Genomic DNA, 25861 nt, shown 5'->3' on the forward strand with positions numbered 1-25861 from the left:
AAAGAAAAGGAAAGGAAAAAACAAGAAAGAAAAAAAAAAAAGAAAAGAAAAAAAGAAAAAAAAAACCACAACCCAAAACAAACATTAACAGCAGGTTTATCAAAATGGATGTTCATTTACTACAAAAATTCATTTTAGAAAAGAAAGAAACAAGTTAAGGCACAGTAGTTTAAAACTTAATCATAATATGTAGAATATATCTGTGTATACTAATATTGCATTCATTTCAAACATTCTGGCCTTAACCTGTTTTATCCATTCATTTTCCCCAATTTACAGTATTTCATGAAATCTATTAGACCCAAGCACATTTAAGCTTTACTAGTCACATATTCACTGAAGTGCCTTTCTTGGAGCAGGACTAATTAAATAATGCCATATTTAATACTGACAATTATTTGCTAACCTTAAGATCACTTCCAGTTTCTACCACTTAGAAAAGTTTAAAAGCAATTCTTAAAGCCTACAGATTGTGGTTTAAACTTTGAGTCAATAAGTATGAACTGCAATGAATTAGGTGATTAGTAAAGCAAACAGTATAGAACACTTAGCAGTCAGTTTACTACTATACACTCCTTTATAAATTACAGCTACATTTTCATAGTACAAACTAAACCAAATTAATTAGCATTATTTTATTTTATATCTATGTGCAAAAAGTGCAAGTAAGTCACTGACTGCTAGGCTAAGCTTTTTTTTTTCCTCCAAGGCTGCTGAAACTAAGCATTTGTTAAATTCAGATCTGATGAGGGTTCAGTTAAGACCGTTCTTGAATTTCTTAGCCTTTCGTTGGGAAAGCCATACCTAAAGATAAAAGGAAGGGAATTAAAAATTAGTCATCAATGAAGATCTGATGCGATGCTACTACCAATCTCCTCACTACCACCAACACACATGTCTGCATCTGTTTTGAAGGGCACTGCTTACTTTTAAAGGCTTTTAACGCGAAATTGATGTACATGCATGTTATCTGTGTGCATATGGGTTAAAACTCAGCAATATTTTAAAAGTTTACTCGTTTCTTTCCAATGTGTTTTACTGCTTAGAAAGCAAAGTATGAACTAAAATAATTCCAAATTTAATGTAGGTTTAAATTTTCATTTAATGTTTTTATTGAATCTATTTATTATATGTATGCCAATCAAGTGATTTTCACAAAGTGAGCAAATGGTTTAAGCTTTGCTTAAAATGAGCACAACAAATGCTGAAAACAAACAAACAAAAAACCCAAAACCCCAACACGAAACCCTAACTCCAAATAAACTACTATCCCCTTCCCAAAGAACACTGCATAATTTGCTTTAACTTCAGAAAGAGTATTTAATTAGACTATTTTTTGCCATTTCTAAGCAGTAAACTGATGTTATAATTTCTTTGCTTTAATGACCTAGTCACATAAAGGTAGAGTCTACATTAACAAATTATGCCTATCTTTCTTTAACTGCTACTAGAACAATAGTGGGTGGCTAAGAGCTACACTCCTGCAGGAAAGCCCACATGAATAAAATTGTTTGGTTGTTTTTTAAATTAACAGATGCTGTGGGTGCCAGCAGAGAGGAGTTCTGGGTAGAAAAAGAGCATGCATGGCATTATAGGGCAAGATATTAATAAAAAGGAAAAAATTTAAAAAGGTTAAATGTTACAGGTTATTTTAAAAATGCTTCAAGAAATGTGCAACAGTAATAAGCCTCTTATGTACAGCTCTGTGGTGTGATTATGACCAGTGAGTTATTTTATACAATGATTTAGTAATGAATTGAAAACATATGTACAATAAAAAATTTTTCTAAAACAAAAGGCACATTTGTGTTCATACACACAGATAACATACAGAGCATTTTTTCACATATTTAGCAATAAATTTGTTTTTACAAGCTAATGACTTTGAATCTTAAGTGTCAAATGATCACTAGAGATTTTCATAATTTTGCAATCAATACTAATGCTGAAAAAAAAATTTAAGGATCAAATTCCTACAAATCAAAAGCATGCAATGCAGCACCATAGTCATATACAATTCAAGAAAGAAAAAGGAAAAAACAGGAAAAATTATTCAGATTCTGTTTGGTAAAACAAAAGGGTTGCATTCAAAGAGTTTGTTCCACATGGACTGGTCGTGCTATAACGGCTGCTGTATTCTAGTCCTTCATCCAGCAAGTCAATGGGCTGAAATATCAGGCATGACTGGCATTTCAATCCACTCTATAAAAAAAAGGCATCAGTAATATCTCTGAGCACACCACTTTTTGTTTATGTCTTGTAGTTTTTAATTAAGTCTAAATTCATAATTTTTATTTTTGTTTAGATGTGTCATTCAAGAGTCATCGACATGGCTTTTAATTGATTTTATATGGTATCACAAGAATTAAAAGCAGCATTTTCTTTTTGGTAAGGACTTCAATACAAAAAAAAAAGAGAAATCTATGAAATTTTAAGAAGAATTAGAACCTTTCTTTAATTTTCAGATCATTCTTTAAAATGTTAAAAAAAATAAATTTAAGATATAAAATTTTCCATTTTTAAAAGGTTCATAGAATTATATAAAACATTTCCAAAGGAAATGATATATAATGTAATTTAAATTTTAAGGGGAAAACAGTAATTCTAAAAATAGTTTGTTTGAAATGCATGTGATGTGATAAGTTTAAATAAACTATATATGGAACAATTTTGAAATTTAAACTATAATTACCCAAAAAAGAGAACTTAAATAGGATAGAGCCAGAAAACTTCATTTAAGTTATTTCCTAATGAAAAATTTTAATTGCTTATTTGACCTGTTTTAATATTTCCAAAGATACACACTGGGAAAAAATGAAATATTGTCTTTTGAAAAGTGATCAAAAGCTAAGCCAATCAATTCAGGAGATAAACTTACCTAATACACCACTAGGTTCAATAGGATACTCAAGGATTGACGTAGCTGGTGCCAGTGTGTAAGGGTACTCGTAGGGTGTGTAAATTAAACCAGCCTCAGGTCCCGGAGGAACTATTGCAGCAGTTGGATGAGGAGTTCCGTTTGGCATGACAGCGGTCTGTATTTGTCTGATCAAAGGCATTATGGTAGGGCCAGCTGGCGTAGGAGTACGCAGGGCAGCTGGTGGGAGAACAGGCGCAGGCCCAGTAATAATCCTTGGAGCCTGGGCTGTTGCTGCAAGAGAAAAGGCAAGGGCTGCTACAGTAAGCAAAGAAATTTAGAAGGAAGTATAGAGACAGCAGTACAAAATATGAAAAGAATGAGGGGGAATGGGGAAAAGAAAGGAAAAAAGCAGGAAAGAAGAAAAATAAAAGGAAATCATTAGTACATGCGCTGATCACACAAAGTGCCAAAGCACACCAATCAAATGCACAAATAGCTTACCCTTTCCCAGTGAGATTAAGAATAAACATGCAAAAACAAAAAAGCCATCAAAAGTAAGCTAGACTAACAGGTTACAGAGCACAAAAGCTTCTTTTAGTTCACATATTTACCTATGCATTTAAAAACTGCATGAGACTAAGATGCATGCAGGAAGGCAAAAGGAAACATATTACATATTTACAGTATGAAAATATCTTATAATTAAGAGTTTGCAGAAATACAGTTATGTCCAATTATTTCTAAATACCAGCCTAGGTTACAACTTGGAAAAAGACTGGCCTCCTTCATTTTGAAGTAAGCCAAGCTCTTAGTAGATAGAAATAATTTCTAGCAACTGTATTAGTTGATTACTTCTTAAGAAGAGTAATCTAATATATGTCCTTATTGTACTTGTATTAATATTATTCTATCTTTTCAAAAGTAAATTTAAGTGAATGTTATAAGTCAAGAATTACTTTCAGATAACTATTTTTTTAAATATTTTTTCCTCTTTCTTTGCTGTTATAAGAAAGTATAAAATTCATCATTATGAAATTAGTTGATCATTTTCAGAAAATTAAAAATCCTTATAACATGCTTAAATACATAAAAAGGTAAATGTGAATGAAAAAGGTATCACAACACTCAGCTCTGTGAGCTCTCACATGAAATCAATAGCAAAAAAAAAAAAAACAAAATTGGAAGGAAAACATGCAAGCAAGATGACAGGATAAAGAATTTAATATATGTGGTTCCATTTAGATGAACTTTTATTATTATAAAATTGCAAAAACATACATGGGTACATATATATGTATATTTGGGGTTATATATTCATGTCAAGTTGGTACTTATTTATTAAATAGGAATTTAAGTTTAGTGCTTGAATTTAGAAGGAAAGTAACAAAAATATATTCAAAAATATTATAGCAAGACAAATTGGCATCATAATGTAAATAAAATATCTTTATGAAAAAAATAGTAGTGTTGACTCTGTACCAAGTGCATAATTGCTTCAGTAGAATTGCTACTGTTCATATGTACTCCTGCTAAAGGGAGAAAGGTTTGTTGACAAAAACAGCAGAACAGGCTATTACACTAGACTAGTCTAATCCTTACGTGATTTAATGTTGGCATCTCTGTAGGTGCCATTCAGAATTGCAAGTTCCATCAGCTGCATCTTCTTAAGGCTGTCTTCTCCTTCTGCCTACATAGATGAAAAAGAGAAGGGCATTTATTATTTCAAAACAGAGTAGTTAGAATAGTTTGTGCATAAGCTTTTAATAGATAAACATTGATCTTCAATGTAGGCAAGCTTAGAGATGTTCTACTGGGCAAGAGGGGTTTAGAGCAAAAGGGCACTAATATACAGAAAGTAGATCCTACACTTCAGCAATGTTCAATTTCTTAATGTTCTTTTACAGATTTTCTTTGATGGGATAAATGACAACAAACTTGACATACAGTCTTATTTCCTTTGGCATTATTTTATTCAGTAGGCAAAAAGAAATTTAGGGGGGAAAAAGATCAATTCCAACCTATAGAATGAAATTAAAACAATATAGAAAAAGGCCCAATTGAATGCCTATAAAGAGGAGAATTCAAAATTCATATGCATACATATATGTATATGTTTACAATTAAATTTTGCTTATTAAGGGTGGTTTCAAGTTTACCCAAATAAAGTAGAAATAATAAATTTTGGGTTTCATTGAAATATATTCTTTTCCCTCCCCCAATCATGTTAATTATAATTAGATCATCAAACTTTTCTTTCTTACTATTGCATCCCTCTTGCATGTACCTTGCCATTACCTTAGTTTATAACTGCTTCTGTGAACTATTAAAATAACTTTTGCAATGGGTATTCTAACTTCAAGTCTCTTTCTCCCTTCTAATCTACAAGGATAATTTTTCTAAAAACAAATTCTCTTATAACTTTGCTTTGTAACGCTCCAAGAATCTACATTATCTAATAAATAAAACCAGAAAATTCAAAATCCTCACATCCTCAGTCCAACTTACCTTTCTAGACTTTCTACCTATCCATCCCTATACTATACACCAGCCAAATTCAACTACCCAAGGCATTCCAAACTCATCAATATCCTCTTTGCTTAATATTCCTTTCTGCTCTAAATGCTCCAAAGCACTAATCCATTGTAGAAATTTTGGCTCAAATGCTACCTCCCTTAATTCTCTAATCTCCTAAACAGCAAGTGATAGACACACCCAGATTTAGATGTAGAAGGGACTTCAGATCATAGAGTCCAAACTAGTTACTTTACAGATAAACATAACAATGGGCCAGAGGTAATATGACTTGGCCAAGGTCACAGAACTTCTGTTTTGTGTTTTTTTTTTTTAAACTTTTCTTGCACTACATTGTCTAGTTAGTTCTGTTCTGTGCCCCCAACTAGATTGCTCTATATTGATGCTACGTCAATAATCTTTGTTTCTCTAAAATACCCATTTTGCCTATAGTGAGTGGAATATTTATAGAATAATGATTATTTAATAATAATACACAGCCATTTATTTATTTCAAGCTTTGCAAAAACACTATGAATAGTATTTCATTTGATCCTCACAACAATCCTAGAACCTACAAGTGCATATGCATGCAAATGTGGAAAATGAAGCAAACAGAAGCTAAATAAATTGCCCATTCTCAAAAGCTAGTTAAGTACTAGAGGCAGGATTTGAACTCCAGTTCTATCTTACTTCAAATTTTACTCTTAATACTCCTAAGTATTGTAGACTCAATGACATAAAAGCTTAGGAGAATTCCTAATTATATAATGAAAGATTATAGTTTTTGAGTCTCTAAAATTTCAAGGCAACCTTAAAAATGACTATGTATCATAATGCCTAATCCTCGGCAGCAGATGGTAAAAGGACATAATTGAATTAAGTCAAACTTAAAATGTAAATAAGGCCAAGATATTTCTTCTCTCATTTGCTGTGAAGGCTACTGTCTACTTTCTTCAAAGAGGGGATGCTGCAGTATGGCACCATGTAGAAATATAAATACCAGAATCTTCTTTCATGAAATCAATTGGAAAATAAAATCCAGTGTACATCATATTAAAAATACCTATTACATGTTTAGTGAATAGACTAGAAGAGAGGACAAAGGGTGAGAAAAGACTATGTCATAAATATAAGTTCAATGTGTTTTTAGAACTAATTTTAATAAATGTCCTATAGAGTTCTATGATATTTAGTCTGGTTTAATATTTATCTGTTGGAATGCTTTATTTGTTAAAACTCAAAATGAGCTGAATCTTTTTTTCTCTGAAACACTGTTGCCTATTCCCAAGAGTTCATGGAAAGTATCATCTTATAAAATCTTTACTAGATTAAAAAGGGGACCTTTCATTTAATGTAATAAAGAGCTATCATCAATTAAGATGGAATTAATTTTAATAATATATAATTTTTAAAAATGTTACAAATAGTAAGACAAAAAAAGGCCATTTTAAAAAAATACTTTAATAAGTTGAATGAAAGTTGAATGCTTATTTCCTTTAAGTTTTAAGCTTCATTATACTGAAAACACTGTAAAAAACAATCTTCTAAGTTACTCAATCCACTAAATTCCTAGGTCTTCTGTTCTACTTCAGTTTCTCACAGATATGGTGATATGAAAGCATTCTAATATCATTATAAACATTTCACTTCTCTGTTCTAGTATCAAAACCTTTTTTTACCATTTCCTGCATCTAATCCTGATCTTTGTCCAAGTCATTACTTCTGTAGTAGCCATACTCAACTCTTCCCAATTCCCAATCACTCTTTATCCTACAGTTAAATCCAACTCTTCACCAACTACCTTCTCTTCATGTGTTGCTGAATAGACCAAGAACAAGTCATGAAATTGTGCTGAATGGATCCATTACAAATTTATTTTTATATAATCTCAACTGGATGCTCACTGTTTCAAAGTCAAATATCTAATTTCTCCTTAATCAATTCACTTGTAGAATGTTAAAAAGCTATTGCAAACTTCTTAAGGGTTCTTGTCACAGGTCCCCTTTCCCACCATCCTTTTAATTAAGGATTTCGTAGCATACTTCAATGAAAAAAATTGAAGTTATTTACTGAAAGCTTCCTTCCCTTATTTTCCTCATCTCACATCAGTCAAATTTCTTTTTCCATTGTTTCCTCTTTCAGATTAAGAGCTGGGTTCACTTTACCAAAGCCAATCCTTCTATGTGTAATATTAATTCCATTACTTGTCTTCTAAAACAAATTACCCTCGCTATCATCTTCTTTTTCTTCCTTTCTTTTGGCACCTTTCCTGCTTTTTATATACTTATATCTCCCTATACTTTGAAAAAACAAAACAGAACCTTACACCATAAAAAGATCCTACTATTGCTGTGGGCTTTAATCTTTTATCTCTCCTCTCCTTCATGAATCCTTTCTTTGAAATAATAACAGCTAATACTTAGGAGGTATTATGTTCCAATACTGTGCTAAATGCTTTAGAATTATCATTTCATTTGATCCTCACAATAATTTTGGGATATAGGTTTTATATTTTACAATTGAAGAACTGCTAACAAGTGACTTGTCATCTGACTAGTAAATGTCTGAGACTAGAGGTCTTTCTGACTTGACGTCCCAATAAAAACCATCTATACCAAGTACCTTCATTTATTCTCACTCTTTTTTAGACCCTCTGAAATCTGGCTTCAGATGCTATCAATTCAATTGAAACTACCACTGATCTTTTAATTGCCACATCTAAAGGCATTTTCTCAAATTTGGTTATATTGGACCTCTGTACAGTATTTGATTCTACTGATCACACCTTTCTCTCTTGGATATTCTTACCTCAGTAGGTTTTAGTAACACAATTTTCTTCCATTCTTCCGCTATTTCATCTGATAACTCTTTTTACTAGTTCTTCATTTAATTCATGAATATACTCCAAAATTCTATTTCTGGAACTTCCTTTTGTTCCAAATTATCTAGCTTGATCTTAATGGCTCTCAAGGAAGATAACTACAATATGCATTCAGATGATTTTACACACACACACACACACACACACACACACACACACACACACACACACACACACCCCTCTTGAGTTATAGTCATACATTTCTGTCTTTAACTCTATACTCACACCATGTACAATAAAAATATATGCCTTAAATTGAATTCATTATCTTATACACTCAACACTCCCTACACCTCTGACTTCCCCTATTATTTTGTTAAGGGTACCTACCACCATCTTCCCACTTAGGACCACAATCTTAATGTCTTCTATGACTTCTCACAGTCTCACTCTATCAATTCACTGCCAAATTTTGTTCCTTCAAAAACATCTCTCATTTATGTCTCCTTTCCACTGACAACCAAATTCCTATTTCAGGCTCCCATCACCTTTTGTCAAGACTATCACAAAAAACTGGTCTCCATGACTTAAATCTCCATTTACATCAACATTTAGCTAGCAAAGTTACATTTCTAAAACAGGAGTCTACCCATTCTACCTCCATTGCTCAAGCAGCTCCAGGGGAATCCCTATTATCTATAGGATAAACATACCCCCAGGCCCATTTGAGGTACAAAACTCTTTATAACTTGGCCTCTTTTAGTCTTTTCAGACTATATTCTTCTTTTAATCCAACAATACTAGAACACTAGCAGTTCCTTGAACATGACATTCAATCTACTGTTTCTTACTGCTAATAAAATGTTACATTTCATTCTGTATATATACCAAATATAATTTTGTTCTAAAAGGTGAAAGACTTTAAAGTGTTTTAAAAAGGGTGTGGTTATGAGATTATTAAAGTGTTTTTTAAAGCAACAAGTTCTCTAAAGAATAAGTCGAAATCTTTTATAGATTCTGTATAGAATCTTACTAAATATTATTAGAGATGTTAAATATTAAAAGGAATTAATGATTTAGAAATTACGGTTAAGGATATTTTTAAAATATTAATGTACACTTAAGGCTGTATTCTCAGACATTGAAATGTGAGATTTTTCATCCTCCTACTACCCCTTTAAAATTATCTTTCTCTGAAATGTAATACTTTTATTTCCCAGAAGATGGCAGCATTTATTATATGAAATAATTACTTTTAGCCCTAAGAAAGTAGCTTTTCCCAAGGGTGTCCATGATCTGTATAATTTGACAATGTGTATTTCAAGTTATGCTAAAATACCTAATTCTTTCAAATCTTGAAAAAGAACAACATTTTTGAGTGATCTAACAAAGAGCATATAAGTTTTGTTTTAAAAATCATATAGACTTTAGTCATTCATTTGGCCTGTCTTCTCTCCATCAGAGTTGACAGTTGATGAAACTATTAATTCTGATGTATTCTATCTTTGCTCTGAGTATTCCTGCTGGCACTTTGTTGATATTACATCAGAGATACCAAAGTAATCTCTGAAGAAATCCTACCTGTATTCATTTACTCAAAGGCACTCATTTGTAAGACATGAAATGGCTTTAAGTAAACATCAATAAGGACTCTTAAAGACAATGCAATGTGCAATTCTTACTAAGAAGCTGGACTGTTTTATCCCATATATTTTTACAATTTCTCATATTTCTTATGCACAATATAAGATGGAGATTAATAAGACATTTTAAATTGTCCTTTGCTTTGGAAAAATAATTCCTTATCATAGAAGACCACGGAATGACTATGAAAGGCTGAAATATTATGCAAGGGATTTCCTTATAAGTTTTATTATAAGAAAGTGATTTTCTGCTTAAGGAAACAATTTCAGAACAATTATTGGCAGAATCAAGATGCACAAGTAGAGATATAAAAAAGAATGCCCAATAACTCACCTAAAATATCCACTGAGACCTTCATGCGTAAAGGAAAAAAGGATGAGAATGCTTTAAGGATAATATTCTCTCATCAAGTATAAACATTCTCAACAAAAGGTCCAGTAACTTGCTTTTACATAGTTTATCTTTCTAAAAAGTTACTATTCATTGAAAAATGTTATGTCAATCTAATGTATCACGTAAGAATAAGATACACCTGAATTCAGTACACATAGCACAAAAAACTGAAATAGTTGTTCAAATCTAAATTAATTTTTTTTGCTCTGATTGAATGATTTCTAGGAAATATAATCTTCAAAAATGTAATGTTCATAAACACTTCAATAAAATAGATTCCTCTTATATTTTAATAGGCACTGAAATGTACGTACATCATACCAGTGACTAGTGGAAAGAAACTCTAAAGAAAATATTGTCACAATTTTGTTGAGTCATTTTTCAGTAACATCCAACTCTCTGTGTGACCCCCTTTTGGGGTTTTCTTGGCAAAGGTACTAGAGAAGTTTGCTATTTCCTTCTCAAGCTCATTTTACTGATCAGGAAGTAAGGCAAACTTAGGCAAACAGAATAAGTGTGACTTGTCCAGTGTTAATTGCTAGTATCTGAGGCCAGATTTGAACTCTAGCTGGTACTTAATCACCACCTTGCTGACTCTCACAATATTTAGGCTTATATTAAAATTTGTTTGTTGGTAAAGGTGATGACACCAATGTACAATTTAAACTACATAACTAATACAATTTTAAAAACAGTATAAGAGGAAGCAATCAAGTTTTCTACCAAAAATATTATGGGTTATATATTCCTTTACCAATTCTTGAGATTTGGATGGTAGGAGTAAAAACTGGCTGCAGATGAGTACATATAATTATAAAAATTGAACTATTTATTCACTAAACATACACAAGGACTGGGAATCAAAATACTATATACTTATTTTGTAATTCATTAAGGCAAAAATTAAAACAATTCGATCTTTTAATTCAGTAAGAATTCTTTATATAACCAGCATAAAATATGAAACTGATTAGAACCACAAAACAAAATAAAAATGGGAAAGTTCAGTAAATATATTTAAATTGGTTTCAATAAGCCCTATCTCTCACATATATGTTGAATCAGAAAATAGAAATGGAGAGAATTGGGGGAGGGAGGAACAGGGAATAAATAAGAGGGAGAGAAAAGCAGAGAGTGGAGGGAGAGGAAAGAAGAGAGGAGCAAAGAGGGGAGGGAAGGGGAAGAAAAAAGATGGGAAAGGAGGGGAAGAGAGGAGAACTGGTTGATTAGAACAAGTATTCCAAAAAGTAAACAATACAAAACAAAATTAAAAAACTAAAGAGGTCTAGGCTAAAGGCAACAACTTTTTAGTAAGGTGTGAGATCTAATCTTAACAGAACACAGAGACACTTGGTAATTTTGCCTAATAGGATGTTCAGAATGAAAAATGATAGTAGATGATCAGAAATAAATTTTAACACATACAGACATATGCTCTAAAGAATGGGAAAAAATAGACACTTTTCACAAAGAGGTTGACAAGATCCTTTAAACTTAGTTAACATATATACTATTTTGGGTGATGGGAAGTAGGCAGAACTGAAAATGGAGGCATATACTTGGTAAAATATAGATCAGGAATCAATACTCAAAGAGTTCTAAGGCTTGTGCATTTTTCAAAATGTCTTCCTTTGTATAACATGTTTTCTTCAATAAATATCTATTATTTATTAAGTTGCAGTGTCAGGTCTGGGAAAACAAAAGGTAAAAACCAGACAGTACTTTACCCTCAAAGAAATTTACATTTTATGCATTGGATAAGTATTTCTAGAAGTAGGGGGAGGACATGAATATTATCTTGGCTGGATATTTGATGATCTCTAAATTCATAATAATTGATTAGAATCAGGTTCTGCTCCCTATGTTTTAGAGACCCAAGGAGAAGGAGAAATTCAGTGATCAGTCATTTTCATGGACTGGATTATTCTAGTTTCTGTGCTAAATAAACAATGCCTTCTGGGATTAATTCCCCTTTCTTTCCAAGGGATTTCTGAGATTAACAGTGGATAACATTAACATTAACATTCAGTCTCTGAAATGTCAAGATAGTGCTAGAGAATTGTGAGCCCACGTCCTAGTCTGAGCAATGTGCTTATACTAATTTTTGTTGCTTATGATAGTATGGTGCTTATAGGAAAACATCTATTGTGGGTTTTCAGAAATCCTGAAAATTTCCAACCACTGGGGATTTCTCTGGGGATGTCTCCATGTTTAATGCCTCCAGAGACAGAATCCTGTAGAGCACATATGCCAATCACTGGTCACTTATAGGTTTTTACCTATGCTGGTGGTTCCTATTCATATTAATCATTTTTTTTTAAAATTAAGTTCTGAGGTCTACCTCATAAGAAGTCATTTTTGTAGCTTTTCACTGGATTCCTTAATCATGATAGGATTTGTTAGGAATTTCAGGTTTTCATTTAGATTGATGTATGTTATAACTGCCTCTGTTTAGTCAGCCAACTTGATTTAATGAGCAAGTTTTTAAAAAACATGAAAAAAATCTAATTCAAATTATAAACTTTAAATATCTTTCCCTTGAAAATACCTTTCTTATAATATATTACACTGTATTTAAGTGAAGTGTGCAAGTATTTCAAGGTCTAATAAACATTGTAAAAATTAGTTGTTGATACAGGATCACAATTTTTATAATAACGAAGTTTAAAATGTCAAAGGTTAATATCAACATAGATTCACAGGAACTAAAAACTAAAGTACCTTATTAGTTCAACAACTTCATTTACAGATTATTTTAATCATTACAGCTTCAGCAATTAATTAAACAGAATTCTTAAGTTTCTGTTGAAAGATTATTATTAATTTTTTAAATTTTTGTATTCCTGAAAACTTTTAACAATTAGAAGAGTGTGCATATTTACTGGGGAAACATAAAGGCAATGAAATGTTATCTGCATCATAAAAAAGGACAAAAATGGTTGATTTCAAAGTAACCCATGAAGATTTGCATTACATGATGGGAAGAGAAATGTGCTGAACCAAGAGGACAATTTAACTTTGTATTCTATTCTAGAGTGCTGAAGGAGTACTGATGATTCAACAAGCATGCTACCGTCAAGTTTATAACAAGACAGGCCATACATTTTTTGATACAAGATAGAGATTGGCTTTCTTCCCTTTGTCCCCTTCCAATAAGTGAAGTTGGGATGATAATAGTGAATAGAGGAAGACAGGAAAAAAAAAAAAAAAAGAGGTAAGAAATTAAAAACAAACATTCACTAAAGAGGAAAACAAAAAAATAAAGATGACCTGAACAGTTTTGAAAACTACAGGCTAGGGACAGCCAAGTGTCACAGTATCTAAGTGGTGCCCTGAAGTCAGGAGGACCCGAGTTCAAATCTGGTCTCAGATACTTAAGACCTGCTAGCCCTGGACAAGTCAGTTAACCCCAATTGCCTCAGCAAAACAAAATAAAAACAAAAAACTACAGGCTGAATTTATATATTGAAAAATAAAAGCAAGCTATACGTAATGGACAAATTCATTTTCAATACAGAATAATTCTTTTTCTATTCTACTATGCATATGAAAACATTCCCTTTATTGCATGTTTAAGTTCAGAATTTAGAAAAATTGAAATCACATAAATGACATATATCAATATATATGTATATCAATACACTCAAAGATTTGGCATTTACATGTGAATGATTATCTAAGTTTTAAAAGTGTAAGAATAATTCAGTGACATGTAATTAAGATTATAGAAATGGCTTGACTGATTCTCCTGTCCTTCAAAACATTCTGTAAACCACTATCACCTACAATGTACAATGCAATTTACAAGGCAATGCATCAGGCAATGGGAAAACAGATACAAAATAAAATAAACCCTCTCCTCAAAGAACTTGCATTTTTATATTTCTTAGATATCCTTAAAGGATAACTTGTATATAAATAAATTTTAAAATAAATGCAATAATATAAAATGATTTAAAAAGAAGGGGGAGAATATGAATAGGGATAGAGGAGGAGCCATAGTAATTAAGAAAGGCACAGCACAGATGATAGCACTTGAACTCTGCTAAGGATTGTTCAAGGTAAGGTGACAGAGTACATTCTAGAGAAGTGAGCCATATGTACAAGCAACTGAATGAATGAGAAAGCGCTGCATCTTTTGCTGTGTGCAAAGCATAACAACACAAATTGCAAAACAAAATAAAACTCCCATTCTCAAAGGATTCATATTCTAATGCTCTATCAGTGCTCCAAGTCAGATGGAAATGTCCTTAAGATGGAATGGGAAAGCAGATGGTAATATTGTTCTCTAATATTATTTTCTTCGGGGGGGGGGGGGGGGGGGGGACCCAACTTCAATGATTTGGGGGCAAGAACTCTTCAATAGTTCTGGCTGTTGAGGAGTCAGGAACAATTTCCAAGGTGTATCTCCACAAACACTGATTTCCAAAAAGTCTAGGTATGGGCACTGGGCGGAAAGTAGTTCTGGCAATGTTGAAGATGGTGGCAAGAACTGATTATTTCTGGGCTATGAGATTTATGGGATTTGGTTGGATGGAATTGGGGGAGAGAGGTCTATATATCTCTGCTAGAGTTTACGAAGAGGTAATGGTCAGGTTGACAGTGATTTGACCTGACATATACATTCTGTAGCTCCAGATTCATATCCTCAGGGTATGTTTGTTAGTTACTTCACCTAGAATTGCTAGTCTACCCAGTGGGTGGGTTTGGCCCTTTCTAGGTGAATTAGGAGTTAGATGAATCCTCCCAAATGGTTATGGTTTGTGTGAAGATGCAGAAAAGAAATGATAAACATCATCAAACTGGAAATCTAATTTTTTCCAAACCTGCCTAAAGTCCAGATTTAACTGCTCTTATTCCATAGTACAAAAAACATCCAAACCAGCAAATCTACTGTCTACACTGTCTTTCCAAAGTATCTGTGTTCTTAATGTGATACTGAAAGTCAATCATTTAATTTCTTTTTCTAAATATCCTCAGAAAGGCCTATCAGTGATCAAAAAAAATAAAATAAAATAAAATAAAATGTCTTATGATTTCGATTCTATGAGTCCTGTACTACTCATATGCCATAAGGAGGTCAAAGATAGAACAAAACACCTCATATATATGAGAGCTTGTTATGCTAGCAAAGTACTTTAATTGGGAAGAAAAAAGCTTACTACCCACCATTTGGAGAATAACTAAAATTTTGGTACATGAATAATAGAATATTATTGTGCTAAGAAAAATTACTAGTATAAATAACTCAAAGAAGCATGGAAAGATTGATGAAATCAGATATAAGTAAAACCTAGAAAACCATGTATAAAATGTTAAATAATACAAATAAAACAATATTATATGATTTATAATTAACTATTATCCTGCCTTCTTTGGTTATAGAGATGAATATGAGTCTGAAATTCCATATCAGAAATGTTTTGCTAAATTGGCTAGTTTTCCTAAATTATATTTTTCTCTTTTAAAATGTCACAAGGAATGTTTCACTGGAAAGGGGATGGAAAGAGATGTGTATTTCAAAATGAATATAATATTAGGGAATGTACCACCTCAGAGACAGCTAATTGATGGCCACAGGTTAAATTACTTAACCTCTGTAAGGTCTTATTTGCTCACTTCAAAAAAAATGGTACCAAACTCCCAGGGTTACTAGGAGGCTTATGTGAGACAGTATATTAAAATATTTTATGAATTGAGGTGCTACATAAATATGGATACTCCTTATAAAAACAAAAGGTACAAAGTTTTAAAAGCAGCCCTTTAGCGTCTCTCACAGAACCTTTCCTCCTCTTTTGAATTCAAAAATATTCTTTTAGCCATTTATTATCATGTACTGTTATGTAGCTACCCTCTCTTATAATTTTGTTATTTTCTTTTTTTTTTCCCCTTAGGTTGATTTATCAGACCAGAATATAAGCTCTCTAGAATAAAATGTCCCCCAGAATCCGCTCTACTCTTCAAAGAACCTTCCAACATCACACTCATGGCGTATGTACAGCCTACAAATACTTTAGTGTGGGTCCAGTTATTAAAAAGTAATTGGGAAATATTAATAACAAAGCAAACCCAGAAGTCAATATGCAGTTTCTAAGTTGATATGTGACCCACAGGGATTCTTATGTACAATCTAGTGGCTTCTGTTTCTATTTGAGTTGGACAACTTTATAAGATTTCATGCATTAGAGTCATGGAAAAAGAGTTATGGATTTTCATTTTCTCACAAGGTATTCTTATACACAAGAATAACAAGTAGAAGAATCTCAAAAGTGAAAATATTAAAGCAGTGAAAATTAAAAGCCAATTCGTGATACATACATGAATCTAGTTCATAAGTACTTTCAATTTTTAAGATTAGGCTTTTCTAAAAAAAAAAAAATTGTAGAACAAAGTGCAGAACAGAACAAAAATCGATTGATGGGGGAGATTCAAGACTCCTCTCTCAGAGGCTTACAATATTGTAATTGGTCAAAGAAATGTTATTTCAACTACATGCATACAGATGAGTACTAAAATATATATAAATATAAATATATAAATATATAAATATATCCTGAAAATTATCTTATAAGTGAGCAAGATACCATAATAAAGGTCTAATGTAACACTGAAAAATCTGTTTGTTCATAAATTATGTCATTGGTCTTATAGAACTACCCATTCCTTAAAAAAGTTTTTTTTTTTCTTTAATGTTTAATTTTCATGGAATTAATTAATTAATTCTATTAAGTGAAAATATAACTGCATCAGGATTACATTTCCCTTTAGTGGTATAACTATGATTTTTCTATAGCAATTTAATTTGGATCTCTAAATGAACTATGAAACTGTGTTAAAATCATCTACCTATCCAAGTACTCTTTGCCAAATAAAAATCAGCAAAAATTCTTCCAGCTTCAAAAATTCACTCTTGAAAACAACAACAAAAAAATCACTTTTCCTTGCCTTTTATATAGAAGGCATAGCTGAATGCTAAAATTCAATTATTTATTCCGATGACTTTTATGTTAGATTTTTTTCTTTTTCTTTCACTTTTCATACCCACCATGTGAATCAAATACTAATCAAACACATGAAAGTTATTTCACTACCTCATAAATAATCCTATAATCTTTTCTGTGCTCTATAAATATGGCTCCAAAATAATTTTCCTTAATTGTAAGTTTATTTTACTTTTAAAGAATGTTCAAATGGATCCCTGTTTGTCATATCAAATACAAAATTTATAATATCAACCTAGCCCTTTGCGTACTGAAACTACCTATTTCTAGCTCAACACAAGAGTTTTGTAGAGATCATTCTTGTTTTAGAGTTATTCATTTTTGGCTTTTATTATATGCCTTTGAACGTATATACCTTTCACCTATCCCACTTAACATGATTAAAATTACTGACTTGGGTAAAAGTATAGACAGTATAGAAAAAATATAATCTTTAACTGTATAATGTCACTACCAGACATAAAGCACAGATAAAAGAGAATGAAATTATCTAGATGTGTGTGTGTATATATACATATCACATTTTGTTGAAACAAAGAAACAAAGTGAGTGCACATCATTTGGGGAAACTGCCAAATAAATGATGTATGTAAATGAACATAACAGTCATTGCAGCATAAGAAATGATGAATATGATGAAATCAGAGAAATTTGTTAAGACATGCATGATCTGAAGCATAATAAAATGAGCAGAACAAGATGAACAACTTGCATTATGACCCCAATATTAACATGGAATAACATCAAAAGACCATTCATTGAATTCTGATTAGCGCAATGACCAAGCATGACTTTGTAAAGCTGACAAGCAGGTTATCTACTTAGAACATAGAGAAAGGTAATGGACTACAGCTGCAGAATGATTTATTTTAGGACATGGCCAAAGACTGATTGTTTCAAATGAACACATTTGTTTGTTAAAAGAGACAAGTTAGGAAGGATAATGACAGAATAAAGAAAAGACATGCTGATAGTAAGCTTATCAAAATTTTAGATGACACTAATGACAGGAGGGATCATTAATATCTAGGATGTTGGAGTGTTCCAAACAATTCTATTGTACTCTAAATAGTGCCATATCTAACACAGAATACAACAAATATTTTACACTGCCATTCACAAAACAAACTGGAAATAATGATGGTATACTGAAAAGAACATGGCTTTTGAAATATGAGCTTGCTTTGGTTCAAATTCCAAATGTGCAACACTTTCAAGACTAGATAACTTCTGGGAATGTGGTTATTAGTGAGAATATCTTAAAAATAGAAGTTTTAGTAGATTGTAAACTGAATATCAGTCCAGCAGTGGGGGATAAGGCTAAAAAAATAAGCTAATTTTAGGCTTAATTTAGAGCTATAGAATCCCGAATTACAGAGGGGATTGTCCTATGGTATTTTGATCTGGTCAGAACAAATCTAGAGTACTTTGCTTCATTCCCAAGTGGCCCATTTTGCAAAGATCAGTAAACCGAAAGAGTTAATGACAAAGTCATGTGCACTAAATTGAGAAGATCTAGGCAGAAAAATTTGAAAATTGGGCACATGATAGGTGCATTAGACTTGTTTAGTTTGGCCCTAAATAGAAGAATTAGGCATAGTGGATGGAAAGTAAAGGGGAAAATTTAAGTTCAATGTGCCCAAAGAAGTAAACAGATTAAAAATAGATGCCAATAAGTACCCAAAAGTAGAAGGAGCTCCTTTAAGAAAAAAAGGATTTCCCTTTCTTTCTTGTTTTCAAGCTAAAGCAAATTACCGATTGTGGTGGTACAAGTGTATACTAAGTGTGTGCTTTCCAGTTAAGAGATTCTGAAATCCATCAATCAATAAATACTGAGAGGCTCTTATGGATAAATACCATGTGAAAAATTGCTAGGAAAGAAGTGTAAGACATGATATTTTTCTTCAAAGAAATATTTCAGGATAGGGAGAAAGACAAGAAAAAGCAATCAACAGTAGAGAAACTAAATAAAAATATAACAACCAAAACTACTACAAGAAATTCCTCTTAGGAAGATCAGAATTTAGTTCCTGCCTTGGGAACTCATTAAGAACATAAGCTTTGAGATCAAGAAAGATCTATAAAATGGAAATAACAACATCTGGATCACATAGCTCTTATGAGATCTGAAAGAGATTACATCCGTTCAATGATATGCAAATCTTCAAGTACTACAGGATGGTTATTAATAGCAGTGTATTTCAAATTCGAATATTCAATTTTGTTGAATTTATTGTCCTTACTATATTATAGTAATGTTTTATGTGATCATCTGACTTTTCAATATAGTAAATTTAGTACATTTAAGGCAGGAATAGTGGTACATACCTTAATCCCTAACATAAAACAAGAGGCTTGTAAATTACTTGAAGCTTGAGAGTTCTGAGGTGATAGAACAAAGCATATCCAATGTCTCTGCAACAATGGGAGAGAGTCCCCAGGAGCAGGGGACCACCAGGTTACCTAAGGTTAGGCAAATCAGCAGAAGTCAGATATGAATCACTCAAAAGGTTTTCAAAGCCTCCTTGTCAATCAGTGGATGAAAACAGGCCTATCACTATTAAATGGGAATATGTCAAATATGGTGATAAGAAATCTAAGAAGACAGTCCAAGTTTGTTTGTTTTTTTTGGTCCCTCCCTCCTTCCCCATGTATTTTTTAAATACCATGACTCAAAAATTTGTCAGTGAAAACAGCCAAGCCTTTTAAGTATGTCATCTGAAATGAGGACTTGTATTAAAGAAGATAAGCAGACTGTTACACATAAGTACTAACGATGCCAATTCATCTTTGCCTGTCTACCTAAGCATTGCTTAGTATATTAGGAAGAAATTGAGAAATAACTAAACTCTCTATAATCTATTCCATACCATGAGTCTGTAATGTATCTTAAATTTAAAAAAAAAATTGTGGGTTTAATTTTCATCTCTATTTTGTTTTGTTTTGTATTATGAGACTGGGTCTTCCTGTCTTACCCAGACTGGAATACAACAGAACTATCTTCTTACATTTCCCATCACCATATTTAACATATTTCAATTTAATAATGATATCATCATGTTCAGTATTAACAATTCAGGTATCTGTTTTTTTCATTTGCTATACTGAGTAAAAGAAGAAAAGGTGGCTAGTGGATAGAGGTAGCTAGGTGGCACAGTGGATAGAGCACTAGCCCTGAATTCAGGAGGACTTGAGTTAAAATCTGGTCTCAAACATGTAACACTTCCTAGCTGTGTGATCCTGGGCAAGTCACAACTCCAATTGCCTCAGCAAAGCAAACAAAACAAAATAAAACAAGACAGTACTTCATTGGGTACCACTCTTTTGTTAAAAGTTTTCTTTTCTAGTAAACTATATATTTTTATTTCTTTTTATCATTGACTGCATAGGTGTAGGAAATTTCTGGTGTGGAAATTCCTTTTGCCACTGCACATGAGAAAAAATATTGCTAGCATCTATGATTTTAGAGAGCTAAAATGTTATTTGACTTGTCAAAGATAGCCAATTTTCACAGAAGTTATAATACTTAATCAACTTATTGTATCACTGATGGAACCATATCACTATTTCCTAAAACAGACTAACAGTAACCCCTGTTCCTATAATTGAAGTACCTATGAACAAATAGAGCTGAAGCAACAAATGAAAATAAGTTACATAAAATATATTGTGAAATGAGAAAGCAGTTAATTTGTATGGAAACAGGCATTAAAAATTAATAGAATATCTCAGAAATTAAATTAAGATTAGTGCTTGACCAAAAGGTTAGGAATGACTTCTCTAACATTATCTCTCATACTTTTAATATACACTAAGTGAAGTTAAATCTATGCAACAAGATATAAGTGCCTAAACAAATGAAATAGAAAAGGGAACCAGAAAAATTCAGAAAGAGTTTTTGTTATAGGAGTATATATTGTAGGGAGAAGGGGAAGATTTTGTAGATAACTCAGTAAAAATAGTGAGATACAGATAGGAGAGACCACAACTGAGAAGGCAATCAAAGAAGAATGACAAGATAAAAGGGAACAAAAGAGGCAGTCTTAATTACATAAGCAAGGTGATTATTTCTGTTAGTAATAGAAAAGGTTGAGAACAACAGCTGAAGGCTTGATCTTTCAGGTACAGCAAGTAAAAAATATCCATAAAGAAGGAAAATCACTAAGATTTTAGTGAGCCAAGGGTTTTATTCTTGTTAGCCAATATTTTTAAAATTTTACTTATGATTTATCTTCTGATATTTTTAAAGGTTTCTTTATTCCTAACTTCCCAGTTATAGCATATTCAAAAGCCAAGATTTCCCTCAGAATAAATTTACTTTACAAAGAATATCAAAGGAAACATAATTTAACATAGTTATTTAATGAAAGAAATTGAAATGCATCTATTTTTCATGGATGCCTCTAGTCAATAATGATATTTATTCACTCACTACAAAAACATTTTTAATTTCTAAAGTGATTTTTTTTTCTCTCTTATTATAATTGTGTCTACAACAAAGCTTGACTCAAAATTCCATCAGGTAAAAACTTTAATTATCCCAACTCTAAGAATAGAATTCTACACATAGCTTAAGATTTGCTGAATGAACATAGGAACCAACCTTGTTTGTCTCCTATGGAAAACTCCCACTAATTCTCATTTGTTTAAAATTTACAACAGATTAACAATTGATTCAATGATTTATTTTATTGGATGGTAATTATACTTGTTTAACATATTGGTATTATTTAAATTAATTAACCTACATCTAATTTATATTTTATTGATAATACATTAGTACAATTTACTGATTTACAGAAAAAAAATTCAGATATTTTTCATTCCACAAATACTCAACTATAATAATGTGCTATCACTGTGCTCCACAACAAAGAAATTATTTGTAAATAGGGCATTGAATATAAAGTTAGCTTTTAATACTTATACCTCTATTATAGATTCATCTGTAAAATCTTATGGATGTAGATGGTAGAAGATGATTAACAGTATCTTATAAAACAGCAAGAGAAAAACAAGTTCTTAAAAGCTTATTAGCAAGAGATCCAATTAAACCAGATCATCTTTAGAGTAAATACAAATGAAATGTGAACTATATAATACTGTAGGTTCTCAATGAAACTGCATTGTGAAGTAGAAAAAAACACTAGAGAAACCAACAAGTAACAAAACAGCTAGTTATTTCACTAGACCAAAGCTGCATAGAAGTCTCGGCTAGAGATAACACAATTTGGGGAGCATTGCAGGATCAAGCTAGAAGACATCTATCTTAAAGAGGGAAGGATATAAAAAACTTAGTTCAAGCAAAAAGATTATGATCTTCTATGACAGACATTCTGAAAATAAACTTGAAATCAACAATAAGAATATTATATGAAATATATTTTATGAGCAATGTAATAAAACTGTTTGAACCACAATCATTTTACATTATATTTCTTAAATTATTTAAAAAAAAAAAAAAAAAAAAGGTCTCTGATTCCATGAGTATATGGACATTCCATATTTTTGTGGCCCCAAGTAGTTCTACCTAATTATCTGGTAGCATACTTTCTGGTAATTAATGCTCTTGTGCTTAATAGTATTAGTATTTAGTATTTGCAGTTCAAAAACTAGCAAAAGCTTGTGTTACACAGGCACAGGCTTCAAGAAAAAATATAAATATATCTATATAATTGTTCCCCCCTCAAAAAAGGATAATAGTTATTTTAAATAGTTAACAGTTCACTGGGTGTCAATTTAGTCTAATAGTACAAGGCATCAAAAAGACAATCTAAACCCCACCTCTCAAATCCTGAGGAAACTATACTTGTTTAGGCAATATGCATTCAAAAGACAAAAGCTTATGCTACTCTTATTCTCTGTCTTGCAATGTTTTAATTGATGCTATAAATCAGTGGTTCTCAAACTTTTGTTTTCAGTATCTTTATCCTATTAAAAATTATTGAGGATCTCTCCAAAGCATTTTTTTTTAATCTGGATTATATTTATAGACATTTACCATATTGGAAATAAAAACCATTTTTGAATTTGTAGACCCTCTAAAAGGGTTTCAGAGATCCCCAGGATTCTCTAGACCAGTGATTCTCAAACGTTTATTCTCAATATCTTTATACCATTAAAAATAACTGAGGATCTGTCCAAAGAGTTTTTGTTCAGATGGGTTATATTATAGTTTTTATTTATATCTAGCTTTGAATGTTTAGATCCTCTGAAAGGGTTTCAGAGACCTGCCAGGATTCTCGGGACGATACTTTGAGAATCACTGCTCTAGACCATACTTTGAGAACCACTGCTATAAATATTTCTGTTGTCCAAACCTCCAAATACTACCATTTCCACCAGCCTTCAACTTATTTTTAAAAGATTAAAAATAGAAAGGAAAAAAATTCAGCAAAATAATAAACAGGACCATAAGATAAATTGGCTGAATTGCTCAAAATAACGTATCTTGAAGAAGCTCTTAACAAAAACTTATTAAGCTAATAAATTGTATCTAATAAATTTTCTAAGTATCCAAGTTACCTAAAATTTTAAAAATAAAACAGGATAGTGACAAGAGAGGAGCTAATTTCAATGTGAAAACTTTCATGATGACATCCATTTTGTACCTCATTAATACAGAAAGAAAAGAACTTCCATGCTCATGATCTCTAAAATTGTCTTTTATTCGATTGCAAAATAGAGATGACATATTAAAAGATTACAATCTCAAACCTGTTCTTAAAGAATCTTGGAAGGATCTACATACATTGTATCCTTCAAACCCACCCCCACCTCCCGATGTTTTAGGCCTCTCTGAGACCATCACAGCCCAGCACTAGCTTTTCTCATTTCCTTTCCTCATCTTGAATACTTGATGAAACTGTTGAACTCTACTATTTTTATTCTCTAGATCCTTACACATTTACGGTATCACTTAAGCACCAGAGCTGGATTACTTTCAATATCTTTTACCTTTACTCTTACAAACGTGCTCAATGAAGCTAAACAGGGGGAAAAATCATGAAACTGTACCAATAAAGGTCATTACAAACATGTTACATAACCTCAAATGAACACTCACTGTTTCAAGAAAATAAAATCCTTTAATGGATCACTTATTACTATCTTACTACAGAGGATCTTCCAAACCTTTTCATCCCTCTTTAAAACTCCCAAGGTTTTCTCTCATCATCTCATTTGAGAAGCTTGCCTCTTATTTCCTGAAAAATTTGAGACCATTTTTAGAGAGCTTTCTCTTCTCCCCTCATTTCATATCACATCCTAATCACTTTTGCAACTCTATTTACCTTTGCCTTACATCAAAGCATGGACCTTCTTCTTGCCAAGGTGTTCTACATATATTAGTGATCCCATTCCCTCCCATTTTCTCCATCTGAAAAAGCTTCCACAATAATCCTCACTTACTCATTTATCTTTAATCTTTACTTGTATAGTGGCTGCTTCCCTACAAACATACCAGTGTTTTTCACCTTTGGAAAACCCTTCACTTCATCTGTCTACTCTCACTGTCATTCTATATTTGTCCTGTGTTTTGTGGCTAAACATCTTCAGAGAGGTTTCATTTATTCCCACCACTGGAACTGGAGTTATTAGTTTAAATTCTGATTCTGTCATTTAGTAGCTATGATCTTTTCATAGCCACAATTCCCATAAGTCTCAAGTTTTTCCATCTTGGTATAATTGGAACAATCAACTTATCACTAAATTTATCACTTTCTGTTTTTCTTTCCAAGTATTTCAGGTTTTCTTGAAAGATCTTTGCCTTGCTCCCAGTTAAGGGTGAGACTTTCAGGGATATGTCCTAGGTCCTATTTTCTTCTCCCTTTATATTATGGCACTTGGCAATTATTAGCTCTATTTTGTTAATTCTCAATCTACCTCTTATTCAGGCATTCTTATTTCATGACATTTTGTAATCTATTATAGCGTTTTCTTATAAAAGAAAACTGCAATGGTTTGCCATTTCCTTCTCCGGTAGATGAGGACAAAGAGAGCTTAAGTCACTTGACCAGGGTCAGTAAGATTCTGAGACTGGATTTCTACTGTTCCAGGACTTAAGTCTTAAATTTCCAACTTCCTGTTCGGCATCTTGAATTAGAAGTCCGGTTAAGACTGTATACTTCCCAGCATCAGCTCCCCTAAAGGCTTGTGCCCTCTCCCCCCACCAGGCAACACTCACAATAGAGGCATCATCCATGACTCCTTACTATCTTTACCTAACTCTCATAATCAAATCTGGTGCCAGATATCTTTCCAACATTCCCCCCTTTCTCCTCTGACACTTCAGTCTCCTTAAGGGAAGCCCTCATCTCCTCACAGTAGAACAAGGATGCCTGCCTCCTGCCTCAAGTTTTTTCCTGCTCCAATCCATCCCCATTCAGCTATTATTAGGCTCATCTTCCTAAAGTATGAGTTTGATGGTGTTATCTGCCATTCAACAAACTTCAGTGGCTCCATATTACCTCCCATATCAAACATAAAACTCTATCTGGCATTTAAAACTCCTCATAAACTGGCTCCCTCCTGTCTCTATAATCATCTTACATCTTACCCTCACTTACTTTATGATCCAGTGGCAATGTCTTCTTTGTTAATCCAAGAATAACCTATCTCCTGGAAAGG

The 25861-nt window shown here is 32.2% G+C and overlaps 1 protein-coding gene across 10 annotated transcripts in view; it reads right to left on the reverse strand.

Annotated features, from left to right (window-relative positions):
* QKI (QKI, KH domain containing RNA binding) overlaps positions 1–25861 on the reverse strand; it is a 173905-nt gene that overhangs the window by 10707 nt on the left and 137337 nt on the right. For 2 of the 10 annotated variants that reach the window (XM_031937515.1, XM_031937514.1), the window contains exons 5-7: positions 19562–19696; positions 4460–4547; positions 2879–3175 (exon numbers count right to left, since the gene is read on the reverse strand). In XM_031937515.1, coding sequence (XP_031793375.1) covers positions 2879–3175; positions 4460–4547; positions 19562–19696 — 520 coding nt within the window. Of the gene's footprint in view, positions 1–12; positions 2203–2878; positions 3176–4459; positions 4548–19561; positions 19697–25861 lie in introns of those variants that run through there. The other 8 variants (XM_031937512.1, XM_031937513.1, XM_031937511.1 and 5 more) reach the window with 8 other exon arrangements.

Source organism: Sarcophilus harrisii, chromosome 4 (genome assembly GCF_902635505.1).
Source record: "Sarcophilus harrisii chromosome 4, mSarHar1.11, whole genome shotgun sequence".
Taxonomy (NCBI): domain Eukaryota; kingdom Metazoa; phylum Chordata; class Mammalia; order Dasyuromorphia; family Dasyuridae; genus Sarcophilus; species Sarcophilus harrisii.